The sequence below is a fragment of the Osmerus mordax genome, unplaced genomic scaffold, assembly GCF_038355195.1.
Source record: "Osmerus mordax isolate fOsmMor3 unplaced genomic scaffold, fOsmMor3.pri Scaffold_137, whole genome shotgun sequence".
NCBI lineage: Eukaryota > Metazoa > Chordata > Actinopteri > Osmeriformes > Osmeridae > Osmerus > Osmerus mordax.
Window position 1 is genome coordinate 1 of NW_027120449.1, and position 19,702 is coordinate 19,702.

General features: G+C 47.8%; 1 protein-coding gene across 2 annotated transcripts; it reads left to right on the plus strand.

Annotated features, from left to right (window-relative positions):
* The first annotated feature begins 3,856 nt into the window (after positions 1-3,856).
* LOC136939146 (gelsolin-like) lies at positions 3,857-19,611 on the plus strand. 2 transcript variants are annotated; one of them, XM_067232000.1, is made up of 17 exons: positions 3,857-3,920; positions 11,177-11,370; positions 11,620-11,774; positions 11,969-12,130; positions 12,535-12,684; positions 13,229-13,318; positions 13,682-13,814; positions 14,523-14,827; positions 15,116-15,249; positions 15,562-15,652; positions 15,898-15,924; positions 17,379-17,549; positions 17,893-18,067; positions 18,529-18,650; positions 18,744-18,821; positions 19,098-19,158; positions 19,350-19,611. In XM_067232000.1, the coding sequence occupies exons 2-17, from the start codon at positions 11,178-11,180 to the stop codon at positions 19,517-19,519; spliced, it is 2,217 nt and encodes a 738-aa protein (XP_067088101.1). In that variant the 5' UTR covers positions 3,857-3,920; position 11,177; the 3' UTR covers positions 19,520-19,611. The 2 variants fall into 2 exon arrangements, with proteins under 2 accessions (XP_067088101.1, XP_067088102.1); XM_067232001.1 differs by lacking the exon at positions 15,898-15,924.
* Positions 19,612-19,702: the final 91 nt, after the last annotated feature.

Sequence of the window (19,702 nt, forward strand, 5' to 3'; positions counted from 1 at the left end):
TATGGATGCATATTTTTGCTAAAGAATGTGTGTAAGCATGTTGTAAACATGTGTGGCTGACATGTTTATATTCTACACAGAACCAGGAAGAACAGAGTTGGTAGGGATGGCTGTGTTCAGAGGTCAGCGGATGGATGTGGAGTACATTAACACACAGACCCCAGACCAGAGAGAGAATATACAACCTAGCGTGGCCTGACTGACTTCCTAGTTCCTGGTTATGGTTGCTATGCAGAGTGGTTGCCGTGTGTGGTTAAACTGCTGACAGCCAGTGACAAACAAAGTGGTGAGAAAACCATGAGGTGTCACATAGTGACATCCTGTATGTAACATATAATATTGTATACAGAACCAGGAAGAACAGAGTTGGTAGGGATGGCGGATTGTAGAGATCATAGAGAGATGGAGATGGAGGATTTAAACATTTATGAAGCTCCAACCATGGATGTTCAGACTAAGACCCCAGACCAGGCTGAAGAGAAGACCCCAAAGTCAGGTATGACAGAACCTGCACCCTCAAGTCAGCAGGTGCACTACTTTCAAACATGTATACTTTTAAAATGTGATTAAAGTGTATGTTTGTATTGATGCTGTGTGTTTGTGTATGTATATGAGTATTTGTGTGTCTGTGTTTATGTGTGTGCATGTGTTTGTCCCTCAGAGATTGGGTCCTACAGGTGGGTCATCGTGAGCTTCGGGCTGCTGTGGTCCTACAAGCCACTCTCAACATCTCCCTCCGTCTGGCCTTCTGTGAGTCTGGGGAATTGCAACATTACTATCATAATGTCAGCATCATTAAGGAGAAGTTATTCTTTTAAGATAACATTATTATTTTGTATACATTATTAATGTCAAAACGGCAATATCACACAGTTCAGCTAGTGAGCCCTTGTTTAACTTGCATACCGACAAGCCGCCCCTGAGGGTAAAGGTTCCAATTGCTACAACTGTGCAAATGATCTTGTAAAAACAAGTAACATCTTCATTTGACTTTCTGTGTTATACAACACTAAAAATAAACATCCACTTCATGTTTCTTAAAGAACAGGGGAAGTTGTACTGTCCGGTAGAATGTTTCAACCACATCTTCTGCTTTGCAAGCAAAAGTTACCCTCATTTATATTTTACAGCCAACAATCAGTTTGAGACCAGTAACACCATATTGACCAGAGAGAGAGACCAGTTACAGACCAGTAACACCATCCTGACCAGAGAGAGAGATGACCTTAAGAGGAGGCTAAGTGGTGAATTGAAGGACTGTTTTAATATGTTGGTGTTGGTTGTATACTTTTAGAAATATATCTTTAAATATAGAGTTTGAACTGAAATATTTTGTTTAAAGACTTGAGGAAGTTTGATATTTACAACTAATCATCTGTTCAGCGTTGCAGAGAGTAACAATGGATGGGAGGAGGTTTGGCTGCAGCTGTTCTGAAATAAGCCAATAGGAAACATGTTCTCTGTTGTGTTTTCAGAGGTCACCTGTCTGCTGGCTGCTGAAGTTTGGTTGTAGCTGTTACTACGTCTCTACTGAGAAGAAGAACTGGGCTGACAGCCAGACAGGACTGTATAGGGAGAGGAGCAGACCTGGTGATCATAAACAGCCCAGAGGAACAGGTGAGAGAGAGAGAGAGAGAGAGAGAGAGAGAGAGAGAGAGAGAGAGAGAGAGATGAGAGGAGAGAGAGAGAGGAGAGAGAGAGAGAGAGAGAGAGAGAGAGAGAGATGAAGAGGAGAGAGAGAGAGAGGAGAGAGAGAGAGAGAGAGAGAGAGAGAGAGAGAGAGAGAGAGAGAGAGAGAGAGAGGAGAGAGAGAGAGAAAGTAGGGAGTCAGGTGGCTGAGCGGTGAGGGAGTCAGACTAGTAATCCGAAGGTTGCCAGTTCGATTCCCGGTCATCGCCAACTGACGTTGTGTCCTTGGGCAAGGCACTTCACCCTACTTGCCTCGGGGGGAATGTCCCTGTACTTACTGTAAGTCGCTCTGGATAAGAGCGTCCTGCTAAAATGACTAAATGTAAGTAAGAAAGTCATACCAGAAACGTACAGGATAAGGTCAAGTTTGATCAGGGTTGATCAGGGTTGATCAGGGTAATAAAACTGCTCTTATCCCTTCTCCATGAGGCATTCCTCAATAACCTCAACAAGGGAGTTTGGATCGGTCTGACCGACACAGTAACAGAAGGGACCTGGATCTGGGTGGATGGAACTCCACTGAATACATCGTAAGAGAAAACTACTCTTTCTGTAGTCCCTAGACCCTCATAAACCATCTCTAACAGTAAGACTCTAAGATATTACAGCTTTCTTCACTGAGTTTGCCTGGTGCACTATAACCAATTACATTGTCAAATAAGTTCACCATGCACAATCATATCCAGTATTCGACTCGACATGTACAGGAGGACTTCTCATTCTGTATGACCCAGAAGTGGACCTCAGTGTGTGACTGTCTGGTTGTGTTGATGTTTAACCCTGTAGGTTCTGGACATCTCTTCAGCCTGACAATTACAAGTATTCAGGTAATCGTGATGAGGACTGTGTTCATTCATACAAGAGATCTAGTTTTACCCTTTCATGGAATGACAATGGTTGTTTTTTTTTCTTGATTACTGGCTATGTGAAAAAGGAATATAACTAAAGTTACATTACAAATTTGGAAAATTGTTTACAAAGACTGCATTGTAATGATGGATACGATGGTAGGTTATTTCCTCTAGGATCACAACGACTCTTATTGAGCGACTTGTTGCTCTTGTTGGTTAGTTTGAACTGATTTAACTACTTGTACTCGCTGTAAATTATAACATTGTTGCTTGCTTTCCTACAGGTACACTCTAGCACTTTTGAGGTTCATGTTGTTTAATTTGTAATTTGTTTGAATACCTTATGGTTCTTCCCATTGGCACTTATTTGCTTTTCACAATATATGCTTCATGTTTTGGCTACCCACTATGTTTTGGGGCTACCTCGTTGTTTATGATCATTGACCTATGCACTTTTTGTAAAGCTCTCTCTTGGAAGTCGCTTTGGATAAAAGCATCTACTAAATGAATACATGTAAATGTAATGACCAACGTATGTAAGGATTTGAAATGTAAAAGACACACAAAAATAGAACATTTTGTTTCTCCTAGCAGTCAGTAGTATCTACCACAGAGCTTGGTTATTTTAATGTTTCATCTGCTTCCCTCTAATAAATGAAGTGCTACTAACTATCAAAATAAAATCATATTTACATACTCTGAATAGGACTAATTGCATGTTTTACGTTGAGTAAATAAATAAAAAAGTGATTGTCATCTTCCAACTTGTCTCTATTTATTACCTGATCATCTCCAAAAATGCTTTATAGTGTGTCGTTACCATGACGTCGTTACCATGACGTCTTTACCAGACAGGACACCGCTGACCACAACGTAAGCGAAATCCTTCTCCTATAAATGATCTTGGCTCCTAAAAACGTGTCATGATGATTCTGTGTTCCAACGGTGATCTGGGGAGCCCAACAACAGTGGACCTTAAAGTACTTTTACTGAAATACCGTAGAGAACTGTACTATAGGGGCTTAATGGTAATAAACACATACAAAACACATGAAAAATGTCTGAAAGAAGCAACCTTTATAATAAGTTATAAAAATTGAAATGTTTACTAAACTAGTAGGCGAACAGTGGGTCGGGATGGGAACTGGTGGTCATTGCCCGTGTGCCGTGTTGGCCTGTTAACAAATATTGTGTGTGATTCAGACGGGGAAGGGTTAACCTCTTTGCTCTGTGTGAAGTGCAGAGCGTGTCAGAGGGGTGTAGCCTGGTCCGGAGAGTAGCCAGCGCTTCCAAACAGTCTAGTCTGCGAGACTGTCCCTGACGAGTTTAAAATCCTCGTTTTCTCCACAGCGGCCTACAGTCCTCACAATTCAGAAATAGGTAAGCGCTAACCATTAGTTTGATTAAAACGACGTGTTCTGATGCAAAAGCTGCATTTACAAGTATAATGTAATACGATATGCGCAGTGATTTGACTTTGCTTTAAGCTGCACCCGGGCCGTTTGTTTATACCGAGGTTTCGAGTTAGATGTAGCTTATTCCTCCTGAAATGATAGGCAGCATTTGTCTCAATATCTGCGACATTTTCTGCAGTAGAAAGATCCCCGCATACAGTAGCCTACGTCATGTTGCGTTTCTAGTTATCGATCAGCCACCCCTGTGCACGATTAAATGCTAGCTCATCCTGTTTTATCCGCCCGGTGGATCTAGTGTTCATTCAGAGAGATTCGCTGATATATTAATGCAAAAGCACGGGTGATGCCATATATGGTCAAAGTGAAATCCCTGGATGTAAGTGAAAGAAAAATCGTGAGAAACTTTGTTGTCCTCATTCATTTAATTGCAGTTAAGTACGAAGTAGTGTGGTTGTAAAGTACTGTGCCTGAATATGATGTATTATAGCATCAGATGTTCAAGGCCAGATAACTAGTTATTGGGTGTGTGCTCAAGCCTTCGGCGAGAGCACAACCTTTGTTCTCTCACATATATATTATTATTATTTTTTTTATTTCTTTTTGCCCCCCTAAAACTCAGTAAATACTTGGCCTACATAGACAACGTAGGTGGTCAAAAGTTTCGTCTTGGTAGCGATTGAGTTGCTTCTATTGGAATTTACGTTCCGTTGCATGGTTTTAAGCGTAAGTTAAGTTTTTGTGGCGAAAAGTGAAGCTAACGGTGGCTAATTTGCTAGCCACAGTCACTGACGTTACTAACGTCACTGCGTCACTAACGTCACGAAAACACGCGTGACTACCTTTGCCAGAACATTCATTTCACATCTGTTAACTTGGGGGATAGCTAGGCTAACTATAGCTTTACTTCAAGGCAGCTGCAGAAACGCCACAAGAAAAGAGGCCAGGGTGATAACTATTTACTCATTTTACTTTGTGATATGACACACAATTGTGATTGTGTAATGTACAATATAAGCTGATATTATTAAGGAAGTACATCTACTTTCGGAAACAGTAGTCTACTATTTCACTGAAGTATTAGCATCATGACATTAGCCTGTGTTTCCCGGGCAACACATACTACAGTGGTCTATGATGTAGCGTTATCTGTTTTCAATCGTTAAAATAAATGCATGTCCTCACATATACATTTTCGTTGTAGGATTTATTCTGACATTAGAAAACGATTTGTTGGTGAAATTACCATTACATGTGGTTTCAAACCAGTGTAGCTCACTGCAACGCTGTAGCTTACGCGAGACACACTACAAAACATCTAGCTACAGTACACAGCTGTTTAGGAAGTCAAACGGAGACAGAAAATGTTCGGCACTCCCCTTACTTAAATCAAAAGTCTATCTAACTACTAACCTGAACTTCATTGCCACAGCCTAAACGTTGTCAATCTGTTCATGAAAATAATTAATTTCAGCCTAAACCGTACAACGGAACGTTAAATCCAATTCAACCAACGCAATCGCTACCAAGACGAACACAGCAGTAGTCTAGTACTGTACCGTAGTAGTACAATTTACCGGGGCAGCTTCTCAACACAGGGCTATATCGCATTTTGCGTTGTTACTGACAATGATCGCTACCAGTGAGCTTTTTATGAATGAGCAATTTTCCACTAAATAAATGTCAAGCTTATTTACGTTTTGGGGGGCATATTTTCAGTTAGCAGATGGTACCGTTTGAATTGCGATTCCATCTTCTACTGCCGGGTAACGTCGTAGAATAATCTTCAAAGGGGTTGTTTATTCATGAATGAATGCAATATGAGTAGGCTAAATGCCTGAAAATATCATGAGAAGAGAAAAACTTAAAATGACGTTTAAATCATAGAGATTAGGTCAATTTTTACACCGGTCTGCAATAATGTCACGAAAACACGCGTGACTACCTTTGGCAGAACATTCGTTTCGCATCTGTTAACTTGGGGGATAGCTAGGCTAACTATAGCTTTACTGCAAGGGCAGCTGCAGAAACGCCACAAGCAAAGAGGCCAGGGTGATAAATATTTACTCATTTTACTTTGTGATATTACACACAATTGTGATGTGTAATGTACAATATAAGCTGATATTATTAAGGAAGTACATCTACTTTCGGAAACAGTAGTCTACTATTTCACTGACATATTAGCATCATGACATTAGCCTGTGTTGCCCGGGCAACACATACTACAGTGGTCTATGATGTATCTGTTTTCAATCGTTAAAATAAACATTCCTCACATATACATTTTCGTTGTAGGATTTATTCTGACATTAGTAAACGATTTGTTGGTGAAATTACCATTACCTGTGGTTTCAAACCAGTGTAGCTCACTGCAACGCTGTAGCCTACTGTACCCGAGACACTAGTGTGAGTAGCTAACAACAACTCCTCAGCTGTTTAAGTCAAACGGCAACAGAACATGTTCGGCACTGCCCCCTTACTCAAAAGTCTTTCAGTAGGGAAACTATCTGACTACTAACCTGAACTTCATTGCCACAGCCTAAACTTTGTCAATCTGTTCATGAAAATAATTAATTTCAGCCTAAACCGTACAACGGAACGTTTATATCGAATTCAACCAACGCAATCGCTATCAAGACGAACACAGCAGTAGTCTAGTACTGTACTGTAGTAGTAGAATTTACCGGGGCAGCTTCTCCCACACGAGGGTAGGGCTATATCGCATTTTGAGTTGTTACTGACAATGATCGCTACCAGTGAGCTTTTTATGAATGAGCTATTTTCCACTAAATAAATGTCAAGCTTATTTACGTTTTTGGGGGGCATATTTTTCAGTTAGCAGATGGTACTGTTTGAATCGCGATTCTATCTTCTGCCGGTAAAGTCGTAGAATAAATCTTAAAAGGGGGTTCTTTATTAATGAAATGAATGCAATATGAGTAGTCTAAATGCCTGAAAATATCACGAGAAGGGACAACTTAAAAGGACGTTTAAGTCATAGAGATTAGGTCCATTTGTACACCGGGTCTGCCCAATGTATTCGTTTTGATTCAGCCTGTCAGCTGCCTCTTGCAGGGGAAATGAGAAGACATCATATTTCATTCTACACTTCACTCATATTTTGAGTTGTAAATGAGCAGCAAAAAAAAGATGCTTTTAAATCTATGTAATCTTTATAAATAATAAGTAGGCCCGATGCATTTTTATATAAAATATCAGACCCCTGTGCAACCGACGCAAGCAAGCACACCCTACAATTTCCCCAGAAATTGTATCCTCTCTAGTTATACTTACTGGTACTTACAGTTAGTCTTATCAAACAAAAACGTCACAGTGAGGAACTGGTGGGTATACCGTCTACATTTGGATCAAACCTGATCATTAGTGAAACATGTAACATTTCCTGACCTCAATGTCTCTCTCGACATAAACATCTACGATATCTGGGGTTTTATTCGAACAATAATCCATTAGTGTGTCAATTCAATCTTTTTTTTTTTTTTATCTCACACTTGTCAACTAGCAGCATGGGCCTTCCCTTATCTATAAATGGACATCTGCTGTTACCATAGAAACACGCACAGTACCAAACAGTGATCTTGTGTGTGAATATCCACATATAGAGGAAGTAAACACCGTCATAGTCATTCTGCGGATGTCTGGGTCATCTGTTGTCTGGTCGTGTGTGGGTGTGTGTGTCTTAATGTGGGTGTGTAAGAGTGCGTGGGTGGGTATGTGTGTGTCCGGTTGCCTGTGTGGTTGGTTGTGGTGTGTGCGCGCGTGCAAAGGCGTGTGTGTGTGTGTGTGTCAGGGGAGAGAGTGTGTTTGGGATCCCTCCCTCCCAGCCAACTGACGCCAGAGATTACAGGACACCTAATCCAGCCGAGCCCCTCTTCAAACTCACTGTGTTCACTTGACAACCACGACCAGCTATCACAATGCATACGTGTGCCTGTGTGTGTGTGTGTGTGACTGTGTGTATGTGTGTGTGTGTGCATGAGTTGGGGGGAAGGGTGTTTTCAGATGTGGTGTGTGTGCGTGCATGAGTTGGGGGGGAAGGGTTTTTCAGATGTGTGTGTGTGTGTGTGTGTGTGCATGAGTTGGGTGGAAGGGTGTTTCAGATGTGTGTTTGTGTTTCATATCAACTAGAAGCAGAGAAGAGAATCCGGGGGTAAATACAAAGGCTGTCATTTATCTTTGACTTTGAACCCTTTGAAAACTCCACCCAGGCAAGTCATAAGGCTCCCTGTAGCAGTAGTACTACGTATGTGTGTGTGTGTGTGTGTGCAAACTGAAAGTGTTCACAATGCCATAAACGTCCATATGGCGTGGTAATCTTCCTCTCAGTGCAGTCAGTCTCTGTGTGTCAACTGTGAGCTGCCCAGAGTGAGACAGAGTCAGAAGTCTGGCAGAGTCAGGGAGGGCAGATCTGCGTGCATCACAGGCAGAGGCAGCTGGAGAAAGTGAGTCACAGCCCTGCCCTAGAATCCCCTGCGAGAGGAACCAGGGGCTGTGAGGAAGCTAGCCGTGCAGCCAAACGACGGGCTCTCGGGGCAGGGAGAGTCCAGCATGTAGGGGGGTCAGGGTGGCTGAGCGGTTAGGGGAAGCGGGGCTAGTAATCTGAAGGTTGCCAGTTCGATTCCCGGCCGTGCCAAATGACGTTGGTCCCTTAGGCAAGGCACTTCACCCAACTTGCCTAGGGGGAATGTCCCTGTACTTACTGTAAGACGCTCTGGATAAGAGCGTCTGCTAAATGACTAAATGTAAATGTAGGGAGACTGTGGAGCTAGCTGGGTCTGGAAGCAGGACAGGACAGAATCAGAGCCTCTCTCCCTAAGACAGGCTTCAGGTGAAAGGTGTCCTTCACCCTCAAACGGAGGAGTTTTCCAACTTCTCCTGTGTGATTTATTGGGGGGGGGGGGAGAAGAAGAAACACAGTGAAGAAGAGAAACGTTCCGTTACTGGGGATCTCCTGATCGGTGGAGGACGAGGTTTCTGGAATGACTGACTCACTTTATGAGGGCAGTGAGAGAAAGAGGGAAAGAGGGAGAGAGAGGGGAAAGAGGGAGGGGGGGAGGGGGGGGGGAACTCCCTGTCTTACTCCAGGGGCCAATCAAAATGCTTGTCAGCAGTCTCGTGACCTGTTCTATTTCAGCTGCCCATATTGTTGAGCCTACCAAACCACCTCTGTGGCCCCTGCCCATCGAAACCATGGAAACGTCAATCCCATAATAACACAGGCCTTGGTGCCTAGAAGTCTTAGTGTTCAACTATCATCTAATCTTAATTTGTGTACATTTTTATCAAGGGATAAACAAGCATTAGTTCTAGTGATTTTACAAACAAATTTCAACTTTTTGGCCTGTCAGTACCCGCTTCTCTTGGCGTGTGCTTGGCGTGTGCTTGGCGTGTGCCTGGCGTATGCCTGGCTCTGGTGTGATGTTTGTCTGTGATAGATGTCGTCTGCCCGGGCTAATTAGCTCCTGTTCCTGAGGAGATGTGAGTCGCTCCTCAGAACAGAGATGTTTGGGATGCTAATTCACAGATCCTGCGCTGCCTCCTTGATGTTCTCGCTGACAGAAACACGCATTTCTGTCAAAGCTCAGATCTGACTTCTACCTGTAAAATGATGCCAAATAAAACTTTTTTTTTTACCCCAGAACTCCCGTCTTTGCTTTTAACAGATTGTCAGAAACAACTCTCTCATTTGGGGGAAGGTTATGATGTGGAACTCAAACAGGAATTAATGTGCTTTTATGGCCAGGGAAGTCTGTGAACCAAAGCAAGATATTGTTTCTCAGTTCCCATGGTGACGTGTTGTTCCTCCTTTTCAAAACCGGAAGCTCTAGGGGATGAAATCGGAGACCATCCATACTAGCGTTAGATAGAGGAGGGTAGGGTGTTGTTTATAGGGTGGGGAAGCATGTCAATGACTGGGTCTTCAAGACAAGAGGAGAGATTCTCTTCTCCTCCACCCCACAAGGCTGTAACGAGAGCCAAGCCAGAACAGAAACTCCCGATTTTAAAGAGAGTTTAAAGAGTTTTGAACTCCTTCTCTTCCGAACAAGGTCACAAGGCCCATTCCTCCCATGCCTGTGGGGCGGGCGCTGAGGCCAGCAAACAGACAGGGAGCCCCAAACCTCAGTCCTTTCTCCTGCTCTCTCCTGCTCTCTCTCTCTCATCTATCTCTCTCTCTCTCTCTCTCTCTCTCTCTCTCTCTCTCTCTCTCTCTCTCTCTCTCTCTCTCTCTCTCTCTCTCTCTCTCTCTCTCTCTCTCTCTCTCTCTCTCTCTCTCTCTCTCTCTCTCTCTCTCTCTCTCTCTCTCTCTCTCTCTCTCTCTCTCTCTCAGGAGAGAGGGCAGGAGAGATGGCGTCTGGAGGAACACCGCACTGCTCGCGTGCAGACACTGTTTACTTCCTGCAACACCACGTCTCAGCTGGAAGCATGTTTACGCGGTCTGGACGACTAAACGGGGATGTGATTTGCGTGGCGCTCTCTTTCCTCACTGTTTCAGTTCGACCGTGTCCTATTTTACCTTTTTAAGCTGCTTTGTATAACTTTTCTGGAGAGAGAAAAATAAACTAAATCTAAGGGTCTTTCACTGCTGAGTAAATACTTTCTTCCTGGTTGTGATCCTGTCATGTGGGCGGTACCTTCAGCAGTCTGCCTTTGCAAACACAGGAGCTGCTGTTACACCCACCTGGCTAGTGGTAGACTGTTGACCTGCTGGTCTCCAGTAGCCACAACGTCCGGCTGAGAGCTGTGAGTCAGATATTAACAGGATGCCCGACTCACATCTTAAAAATCCCAAACATTTCCGCTTGGCAGGCTGGTCCAAGTGGGTGGTAATCACTTCTAGCGCTGGCACCCACTCCAAGCTGTTAGCGTAGCGCCGTGGCTTTCGGTGTCTGAAATGACTCAAGTGTGTGTGAGTGTACTGTGTGTGTGTGAGTGTGTGTGTGTGAGAGAGCCACCGCTGGGGTGTCCCTCCCAGACCTGAGTCATCTCTCTCTTCCTCTTCCTGTTAACCAGGAAGTCCACAGATGGCACCTGTGACTCACTGACGACCGAAACACCAGGAAATGTTATCTTCGTATCCATGGCGACGGATCTATATGAGGCGTGGGCTACCAAAACATACTGTGTCTTGTGTTCTGCTTGACTGTATCCATTATAACCCAGAGTGTGTGTGTGTGTGTACCTTATGTGTGTGTTCCTCAGCATGGCGTACCACCCAGAGTTTGAGCGTGCGGGGCAGCAGCCTGGCCTGCAGGTTTGGAGGATTGAGAAGTTCGACCTGGTTCCCGTCCCGGAGAACCTGTACGGAGGGTTCTACACAGGAGACGCCTACCTGGTGCTCAACACCATCAAGCAGCGCTCCGGGAACCTGCAGTATGACCTGCACTTCTGGCTGGGTGAGGAGGGCCGGGGGGCCGGAGGGCTGGGGGGCCAAGGGGAGCTTACTCAGTAACTTTGTTCAGGCTAGCATTGAATCTAACTTGGTAGCTGTGTTAAGGCTAGCATTGAAGCTAACTTGGTAGCTGTGTTAAGGCTAGCATTGAAGCTAACTCGGTAGCTGTGTTAAGGCTAGCATGGAAGCTAACTCGGTAGCTGTGTTAAGGCTAGCATGGAAGCTAACTCTGTAGCTGTATTCCTGCGTTCAGGGGACTTCTGCTCCCAGGATGAGAGCGGCTCGGCGGCCATTTTCACGGTCCAGATGGACGACTACCTGGGAGGTAAACCCATCCAGTACCGAGAGGTCCAGGGCCACGAGTCCAAACCCTTCCTGGGGTACTTCAAGTCTGGCATCAAGTACATGGTGAGGTCCTGTCTTCGTCCTGTTCGTCCTGTTCGTGTTTGGATGGTCACACAGCTGTGTCTGTGTGGCCTGTGATAGGTTGTTGCGATGAACTTTGAACTTTGTAATTTTTTTCATGAGCATCAGTAGTGAACATGTCTGACAGGAAATTCCTGTCTGACCCAAGTCTCCTTTGCAACCACTTCCTGTTCCAGAAAGGAGGCGTGGCGTCCGGGTTCAAGCACGTTGTCACCAACGAGGTCATCATGCAGCGTGTGCTGCAGGTCAAAGGTCGTCGCGTTGTCCGGGCAACTGAGGTTCCGGTCTCCTGGGACAGCTTTAACCAGGGAGACTGTTTCATTGTGGACCTGGGGAATGTGAGTCACCGCAGATAACGACTAGCGTGGGACTAGGATGGGACTAGGATGGGACTAACATGGGGTTAGAATGGGACTTGGATGGGACTAGGATGGGACTAACATGGGGTTAGAATGGGACTTGGATGGGACTTGGATGGGACTTGGATGGGACTTGGATGGGACTAGGATGGGACTAGGATGGGACTAGGATGGGACTAGGATGGGACTAACATGGGGTTAGAATGGGACTTGGATGGGACTTGGATGGGACTAGGATGGGACTAACATTGGGTTAGAATGGGACTTGGATGGGACTAGGATGGGACTAGGATGGGACTAACATGGAGTTAGAATGGGACTTGGATGGGACTAGGCTGGGACTAGCATGGACACACCGTGACCTCACTTCCTGTGGCTTGCAGGAGATCTACCAGTGGTGCGGTTCCCAGAGCAACCGCTTCGAGAAGCTCAAGGCCACTCAGCTGGCGAAGGGTATCCGTGACAACGAGCGCAGCGGTCGAGCGCGCGTGTACGTGTGTGACGAGGGGGCGGAGCGAGACAAAATGCTGGAGGTGAGATGTCAGGTGGCTGAGTGGTTAGGGAATCGGGCTAGTAATCAGAAGATTGCCGGTTCGATTCCTGGCCGTGCCAAATGACGTGTCCTTGGGCAGGGCACTTCACCCTACTTGCCTCGGGGGGAATGTCCCTGTACTTACTGTAAGTCGCTCTGGATAAGAGCGTCTGCTAAATGACTAAATGTAAATGTAATGTCTGTCAACACACCACCCTTACACCACCCTTACACCACCCTCACCATCATCAACAACACCATTATCTCTGTACCTCCTCCCACCTGCACCCTGTCTGGACAATAACATAACAATTTAACGATGCAGCCAATTAGCAAATGCTGTTGTTTAAGGCACCCACTGGAGAGGAGAGGGGAGGGGGGGGGGGGGGTGGAGTAACGTGTAACCTGATCTGCAGTATCTAATAATCTACCACTGAGCTACACCCGCGTATGAGAGGTTTGTGGTTAAACACATGGGTACAGAGCTGTACTGTGTGTGTGCTGTCTGTGTTTCTGATCGAGCTGGTCTGTGTGTTGGACGGCAGGTGTTGGGAGCCAAACCAGAGCTTCCTGAAGGAGTCACCGATGACGTCAAAGCCGACTCCTCAAACAGGAAGTTGGCCAAACTGTACAAGGTAGAGCAGCAGGAAGTGATGTGTTCACAGGAAGTGGAGCTGGAAGTGTTGTGTTCACAGGCAGACCGGCTGTACTGGTTCCGCAGAGCGTGCCCCCTAGCCATGTGTTTTGTATCGTGTTCTGGAAGTGCGTTATGGACTGAAATCTGAGGCAATGTAGCTTTGGAGCTTGATATTAGATTGTATAGTTCCTGGACTTTACTGACTGGAAATGACATTACTCTTCTACTCACTACTTACCCATCCTCCCCCTCTCCTCCCCATCCTCCCCCTCTCCTCCCCATCCTCCCCCTCTCCTCCCCACCCCCCCTCTCATCCTCACCCTCTCCCCCCCCATCCTCTCCCCCCCCCCTCCCCCCCCAGGTATCTGACGCCAGTGGAGACATGGCCATTGCTCTGGTGGCAGCGGAGAACCCGTTCTCCCAGGGTGCCCTGGAGTCCACCGACTGCTTCATCCTGGACCACGGCTCAGACGGGAAGATCTTCGTGTGGAAAGGTCAGCCTGGGACTCTCTGCTTGACTGGGGAGGAGGAAGGCTCCAGCCTTGACCAAAAACACGAGGGACAGCCAAAAACGGAAGCGTTGTTTTGGGATGCAGTTACAGTGGACGGGGATGACAATAGCTTGTTTTGTTTTAGCGTGTTAAGGCAGCTTCCGTGCCCTGGTCGTGACAGTTATGGTGTTGCGGGCCGGGTGAGAGAAAATGAGCGTTGTGTCTCGGGGGAGTCATGTGGGACGAGACCTCACAGAGCAGGGGAGTCATGTGGGACGAGACCTCACAGAGCAGGGGAGTCATGTGGGACGAGACCTCACAGAGCAGGGGAGTCATGTGGGACGAGACCTCACAGAGCAGGGGAGTCATGTGGGACGAGACCTCACAGAGCAGGGGAGTCATGTGGGACGAGACCTCACAGAGCAGGGGAGTCATGTGGGACGAGACCTCACAGAGCAGGGGAGTCATGTGGGACGAGACCTCACAGAGCAGGGGAGTCATGTGGGACGAGACCGAGAGCAGGGGAGGAAAGTGGGAGGGAGTGTTGAAGAGAAGTAACAAAATTCTGTAAATCTCTGGTGATTTAATTGTTGTTCATTTCCGAAGGCTCAATGAACCAAGTTATTGTCTCTCCCCTCACACACACCCCACACCCTCCACACACACACACCAACACCTCCCTCCCACACACACACACACACACAAACACAGGCAAGGATGCGAACATGGAGGAGCGCAAGGTGGCCATGAAGACTGCGGAAGAGTTCATCAAGAAGATGGGCTACCCCAAGCAGACCCAGATCCAGATCCTGCCGGAGATGGGCGAGACTCCGCTCTTCAAGCAGTTCTTCAAGAACTGGCGGGACAAGGACCAGACGGAGGGCCTGGGCGTGGCCTACATCTCCAACAGCATCGCCAAGATTGAGAAGGTGGCCTTCGACGCCTCTACCCTCCACGAGTCTGCCCCCATGGCTGCCCAGCACGGCATGGTGGACGGGGGCACCGGAGAGAAGCAGGTGAGGTGGCGCAGGTGGAGGTCATCTTCACACATCCACCCAGACCCCGTACTCTGGGACCAGACCCCGTACTCTGGGACCAGACCCCGTACTCTGGGACCAGACCCCGTACTCTGGGACCAGACCCCGTACTCTGGGACCAGACCCAGAGTACTCCGTGGCGGACGCTTTCATCCCAAGCGACGAACAGATGTCGTCCTGCGTGATGGCCGTGTGTGGATGTTGACTGTGGACGTGTGTGTGTGTGTGTGTGTGTGTGTGTGTGTGTGTGCGTGCGTGTGTGTGTAGATCTGGCGTATCGAGGGAGCGGATAAGGTGTCCGTGGAGCCGTCCACGTACGGGCAGTTCTACGGAGGAGACAGCTACATCATCCTCTACAACTACCAGCACGCCGGCCGGCAAGGCCACATCATCTACATGTGGTAGGAGATCCCAGACAGGCGGCTCGCACGCAGGGATGAGCCCCCACACTCAGGACGAGCAGCTGATATCAGCTGTCTGGTCAGGCTGCAGGCAGGGGAGATGATTGGATGTCAACTTTGGGGGAGGGGCATGACTGCATTGATGTTTTCTCTAGTGCAGTTTGGTGCTGTTTACACACACCAAAAGTTGTGCTGTAACACGTAGCTTACCTTAAACTTGAAAACGGTTTTAAAAAAGTGTCTTCAGCGCAGATATGGATCGTGTTGTTCCGATATGTATCGTGTATCGTTCTGTATCGTGTATCGTTCCAGGCAGGGAGCAGACTCGTCCCAGGATGAGATCGGGGCGTCCGCCATCTTGGGTGCCCAGTTGGACGATGAGCTTGGCGGAGGTCCAGTTCAGGTAACGATGGCACGGCGTGCATGGGGAAGCTACTCTGAACCGGCATCTTTTTTCACCATCCCAGTCTCCCATCTCATTCCCTGTCTGGCCTGCTCTCCTTCTTCACCTTCACCAGAGTAACCCCTCTCCCTGGTCCCTCCTCCCTCCCTCAGGCCTCCTCCCTTCCTCCTCCCCTCCTCCCTCTCTCCGCCCTGTCTCCATTGCTTTCCCTGTCTTCCTTCATTCCTGCACCTCTGTGTCTCCAGGTGGCTGGGGCTCCTATGACTACCCAGGTACCCTCCTTCTCATCTCTGCATGACCTCAGGGGTTTGGCATGGGGGGGAGGGGGGCACTGATATCCTGTGTGTGTGTGAGAGAGGGGGAGAAGGGGGAGTTGTTACCTGCTGTTGTAAATCAATTCATCTTTTATTCAATTTAAATCCAGCGTAATTACAAGCCACTCGGTTCTGATTGTGGGTTAACTTGATCTGCGTCTCGAGCGAGGCTTTAAACAGGACATACCAGCCAGGATTGTTGTGAGGGAGTTCCCTTCATCCCTTCCCCCCTCCTCCCCCCCTCATTTCCTTATCAGTCCGAGTTCCCAAACAAGCCCTGACCTGACCTCACAGAAAAGGCCTAACCCCCCACCGCCCAGCCTGAACGCTCTGCAACAGGGGTTCATCTCGTGCTAACCATCGTTTTGTTTGTCTCAAGGAGTAAGGCTGTCCCACGACATGCCTTGTGTTCTGTTTAAGGTCTGATTCATCTGGTTATTGTTCATGTGATCGTTTGTGTTGTGTTGCATCCTGCTTGTCTGTGTCCAGCCTGTATGTTAAACACCCTGTGGTGATGCATCACATCACTCTGTGATTTAATATAAAACAGTCTGCAACATTGTAAGTTCTCCAAAATCCCATTTCTCAACTAATCAACCTGTCAGACTTTCCTAACCGTGTGATTTATAGTCAAGCATGTGAAAAGCGTTGTGTATGATTGGATGGATCTTACAAATGCATGTAAATGAACAAACTTAAGCTGACAGGCTTAACATCGCAGCACAGAAGTGAACTAAGACTGTACCACTATCCGCTCCAATCTTCTGGACCTTAGTCTTGTCAGATCCAGTTTGGAGCCCAAACCTACTAAAGCAAGACTTTGTTCAGGCCTACGCAGGTCCCCAGATCTGAGGAACAGCGTTGAACATAAACAAACACTTCAGTGACCAAACGGTTAGGACGGCGTGCAGAGGACCAGGGAGGTTGTAGAGGAGGGGAGAGAGGGGCTTGTTTGTGCCTGCCTGGGATGGAGGTTGGCTGGGCACGTCCTGCTCACAAGGACCCCCTACAGTTGGGAGTTCCAGGAAGCCACATGCAAGGCATGATGGGATCCGGAAGGAATGTGGAACTCCTGGCCCGTTCTGTGTGTTCCGTGTCGTTTGTTTAGAGCTCAACGCTGCCCCCTTGTGCGCGACCTCTGCAGTTGCGCTGGGAAAACGCAGTGAATCGTTTGAGCCGTTCCCACTGTTGTATCGATTGATAACGGCTCGTCTATAAATCCAAAGACCTCACTGGATTTAGATACGGATCTCATCATACATTTCAATCAGTTCGATCATGACTTTAAAAGTAAAAAAGTGCCGTGTAAAGAAAAAAATTCAACATATTTCTCATTAAGGTATTTTCCCTCATTATGAAACCAAATGAAAGTGTTAATGAGTTATTTGTGTGTGTGTGTGTGTGTGTGGCAGGTAAGGGTGGTGCAGGGGAAGGAGCCGGCCCATCTGATGAGCCTGTTTGGGGGGATGCCCATGGTGGTGTACAAGGGAGGTACGTCTAGAGACGGGGGCCAGAGTGCCCCCTCCGAGACACGCCTCTTCCAGGTGCGTTCCAACTCCGCGGGGTGCACACGGGCGGTGGAGGTGAGTCACCTGGGCGCGGCCTGCACAGCATCCTACTGAGACCTGGGAATACAAATCAATTATTAGGATTATTCTATGATTTTCCAGTTACAAGCCTGAAACTTATCGCCGCAACAGCGGAGATAAATGAGTCGCTGGGTCTTAGTAGGATGTGGAAATGCTGCATGTCACTATGTTGGTGTGATTTATAGTCAGAATGTTATTCCTCATCTTGAAAAAGATTTCACATCGATCGTGTTACCTCTAGTCGGAATGTTATTCCTGTTCATGTCGATCGTTTGGGTTAAGAGTCAGAATACTGTTTCACGGTTTCACATCGATTGGTTTGGCCCCGCCTCCCCAGGTTGACGCGACGGCGTCCAACCTGAACTCCAATGACGCCTTCCTGCTAGTGACGCCGGCGGAGACCTTCCTGTGGGCGGGGCAGGGCGCCAACGAAACGGAGAAACAGGGAGCCCAGCAGCTGTGCGACATCCTGGGTGTGTCCGCGTCTGAGCTTCCGGAGGGCGGAGAGAGCGGTGAGGACACAGAGGAGGGACTTATGTCTGTTCTGCCCTGACCAGCACCATGTCTGTTCTGGCAGTGTCTTACCATGACCATGTCTGTTCTGCCCTGACCATGACAATGTCTGTTCTGACCATGATCATGTCTGTTCTGACCAGCACCATGTCTGTTCTGGCAGTGTCTTACCATGACCATGTCTGTTCTGGCAGTGTCTTACCATGACCATGTCTGTTCTGCCCTGACCATGACAATGTCTGTTCTGACCATGATCATGTCTGTTCTGACCAGCACCATGTCTGTTCTGGCAGTGTCTTACCATGACCATGTCTGTTCTGGCAGTGTCTTACCATGACCATGTCTGTTCTGCCCTGACCATGACAATGTCTGTTCTGACCATGACAATGTCTGTTCTGACCATGACAATGTCTGTCCTGACCATGACCATGTCTGTTCTGCGCGTGTCTGTGCTGTGCAGGTGAGTTCTGGGATGCCCTGGGAGGACAGACAGAGTACCGCACCTCCTCCAGACTCAAGAACAAGATGGACACCCACCCACCCAGGCTCTTCGCCTGCTCCAACAAGACGGGCAACTTCGTGGTGAGTCTCCACGCTCTCCCAGCCTGGCCCTGCCGAGCCTGGTGACTCCTCCCCTGGGCTGGTTGTCTTAGTAACGGCCTTCTGTTTGTCCAGATCGAGGAGGTACCAGGGGAGATGACCCAGGAGGACTTGGCTACGGATGATGTGATGATCCTGGACACCTATGAGCAGGTATGAGTGGTCAGACACTCCTGAGGGGCTGGAGGAGGCAGGAGGGGGCAGGAGGAGGCAGGAGGGGGCAGGAGGAGGAAGACACACTATAGTTCCTGAATCAGGAACAGATCCTCACTGAAACTGTAGATCTTTCTAGGGATCCCTCTTGGAACTGTAAACACTGAAGAGTCATCGTGTTAGTGGGTTTTGCTCAGTGGTTAGAGCACTGGATTCTAGACAACAAGGTGGTTGGTTCAGATCCCGCCTGTACTGATACATGATCCTGTGCTGCAGGTGTTTGTCTGGATCGGTAACGAGGCTCACGAGGAGGAGAAGACGGAGGCCATGGGCTCGGGTAAGTAACCCTGGATTAGTTTAATGTAGTAACCCTGGATTAGTTTAGTAACCCTGGATTAGTGTAGTAACCCTGGATTAGTTTAGTAACCCTGGATTAATGTAGTAACCCTGGATTAATGTAGTAATCCTGGATTAGTTTAGTAACCCTGGATTAATGTAGTAACCCTGGATTTCTCTCTCCCCCCTCAGCTGCCAGGTACATCGAGACCGACCCGGCCAACCGTGACCGCCGCACCCCCATCGTGAAGATCAAGCAGGGCTTCGAGCCCCCAACCTTCTCCGGGTGGTTCCTGGGCTGGGACCACGAGTACTGGACCAGCGACCCTCTGGAGCGCGCCATGGCTGAGCTGGAGCTGTGAACCCTGACCTCTGACCCCTGACCCACTCGCGCTGCCAATAAGACTCTGTGAGGATATTCCTGCTCTGCTGCCCCCCCCTGACCCCGACCCGCCCCCCCTGACCCCGACCCCCCCCCCCCACCCCCTTCTGAGAATAGTTTTTTTGCTACCCCTTTTTCTTGTTGTAAACGATGTACTTCAGAT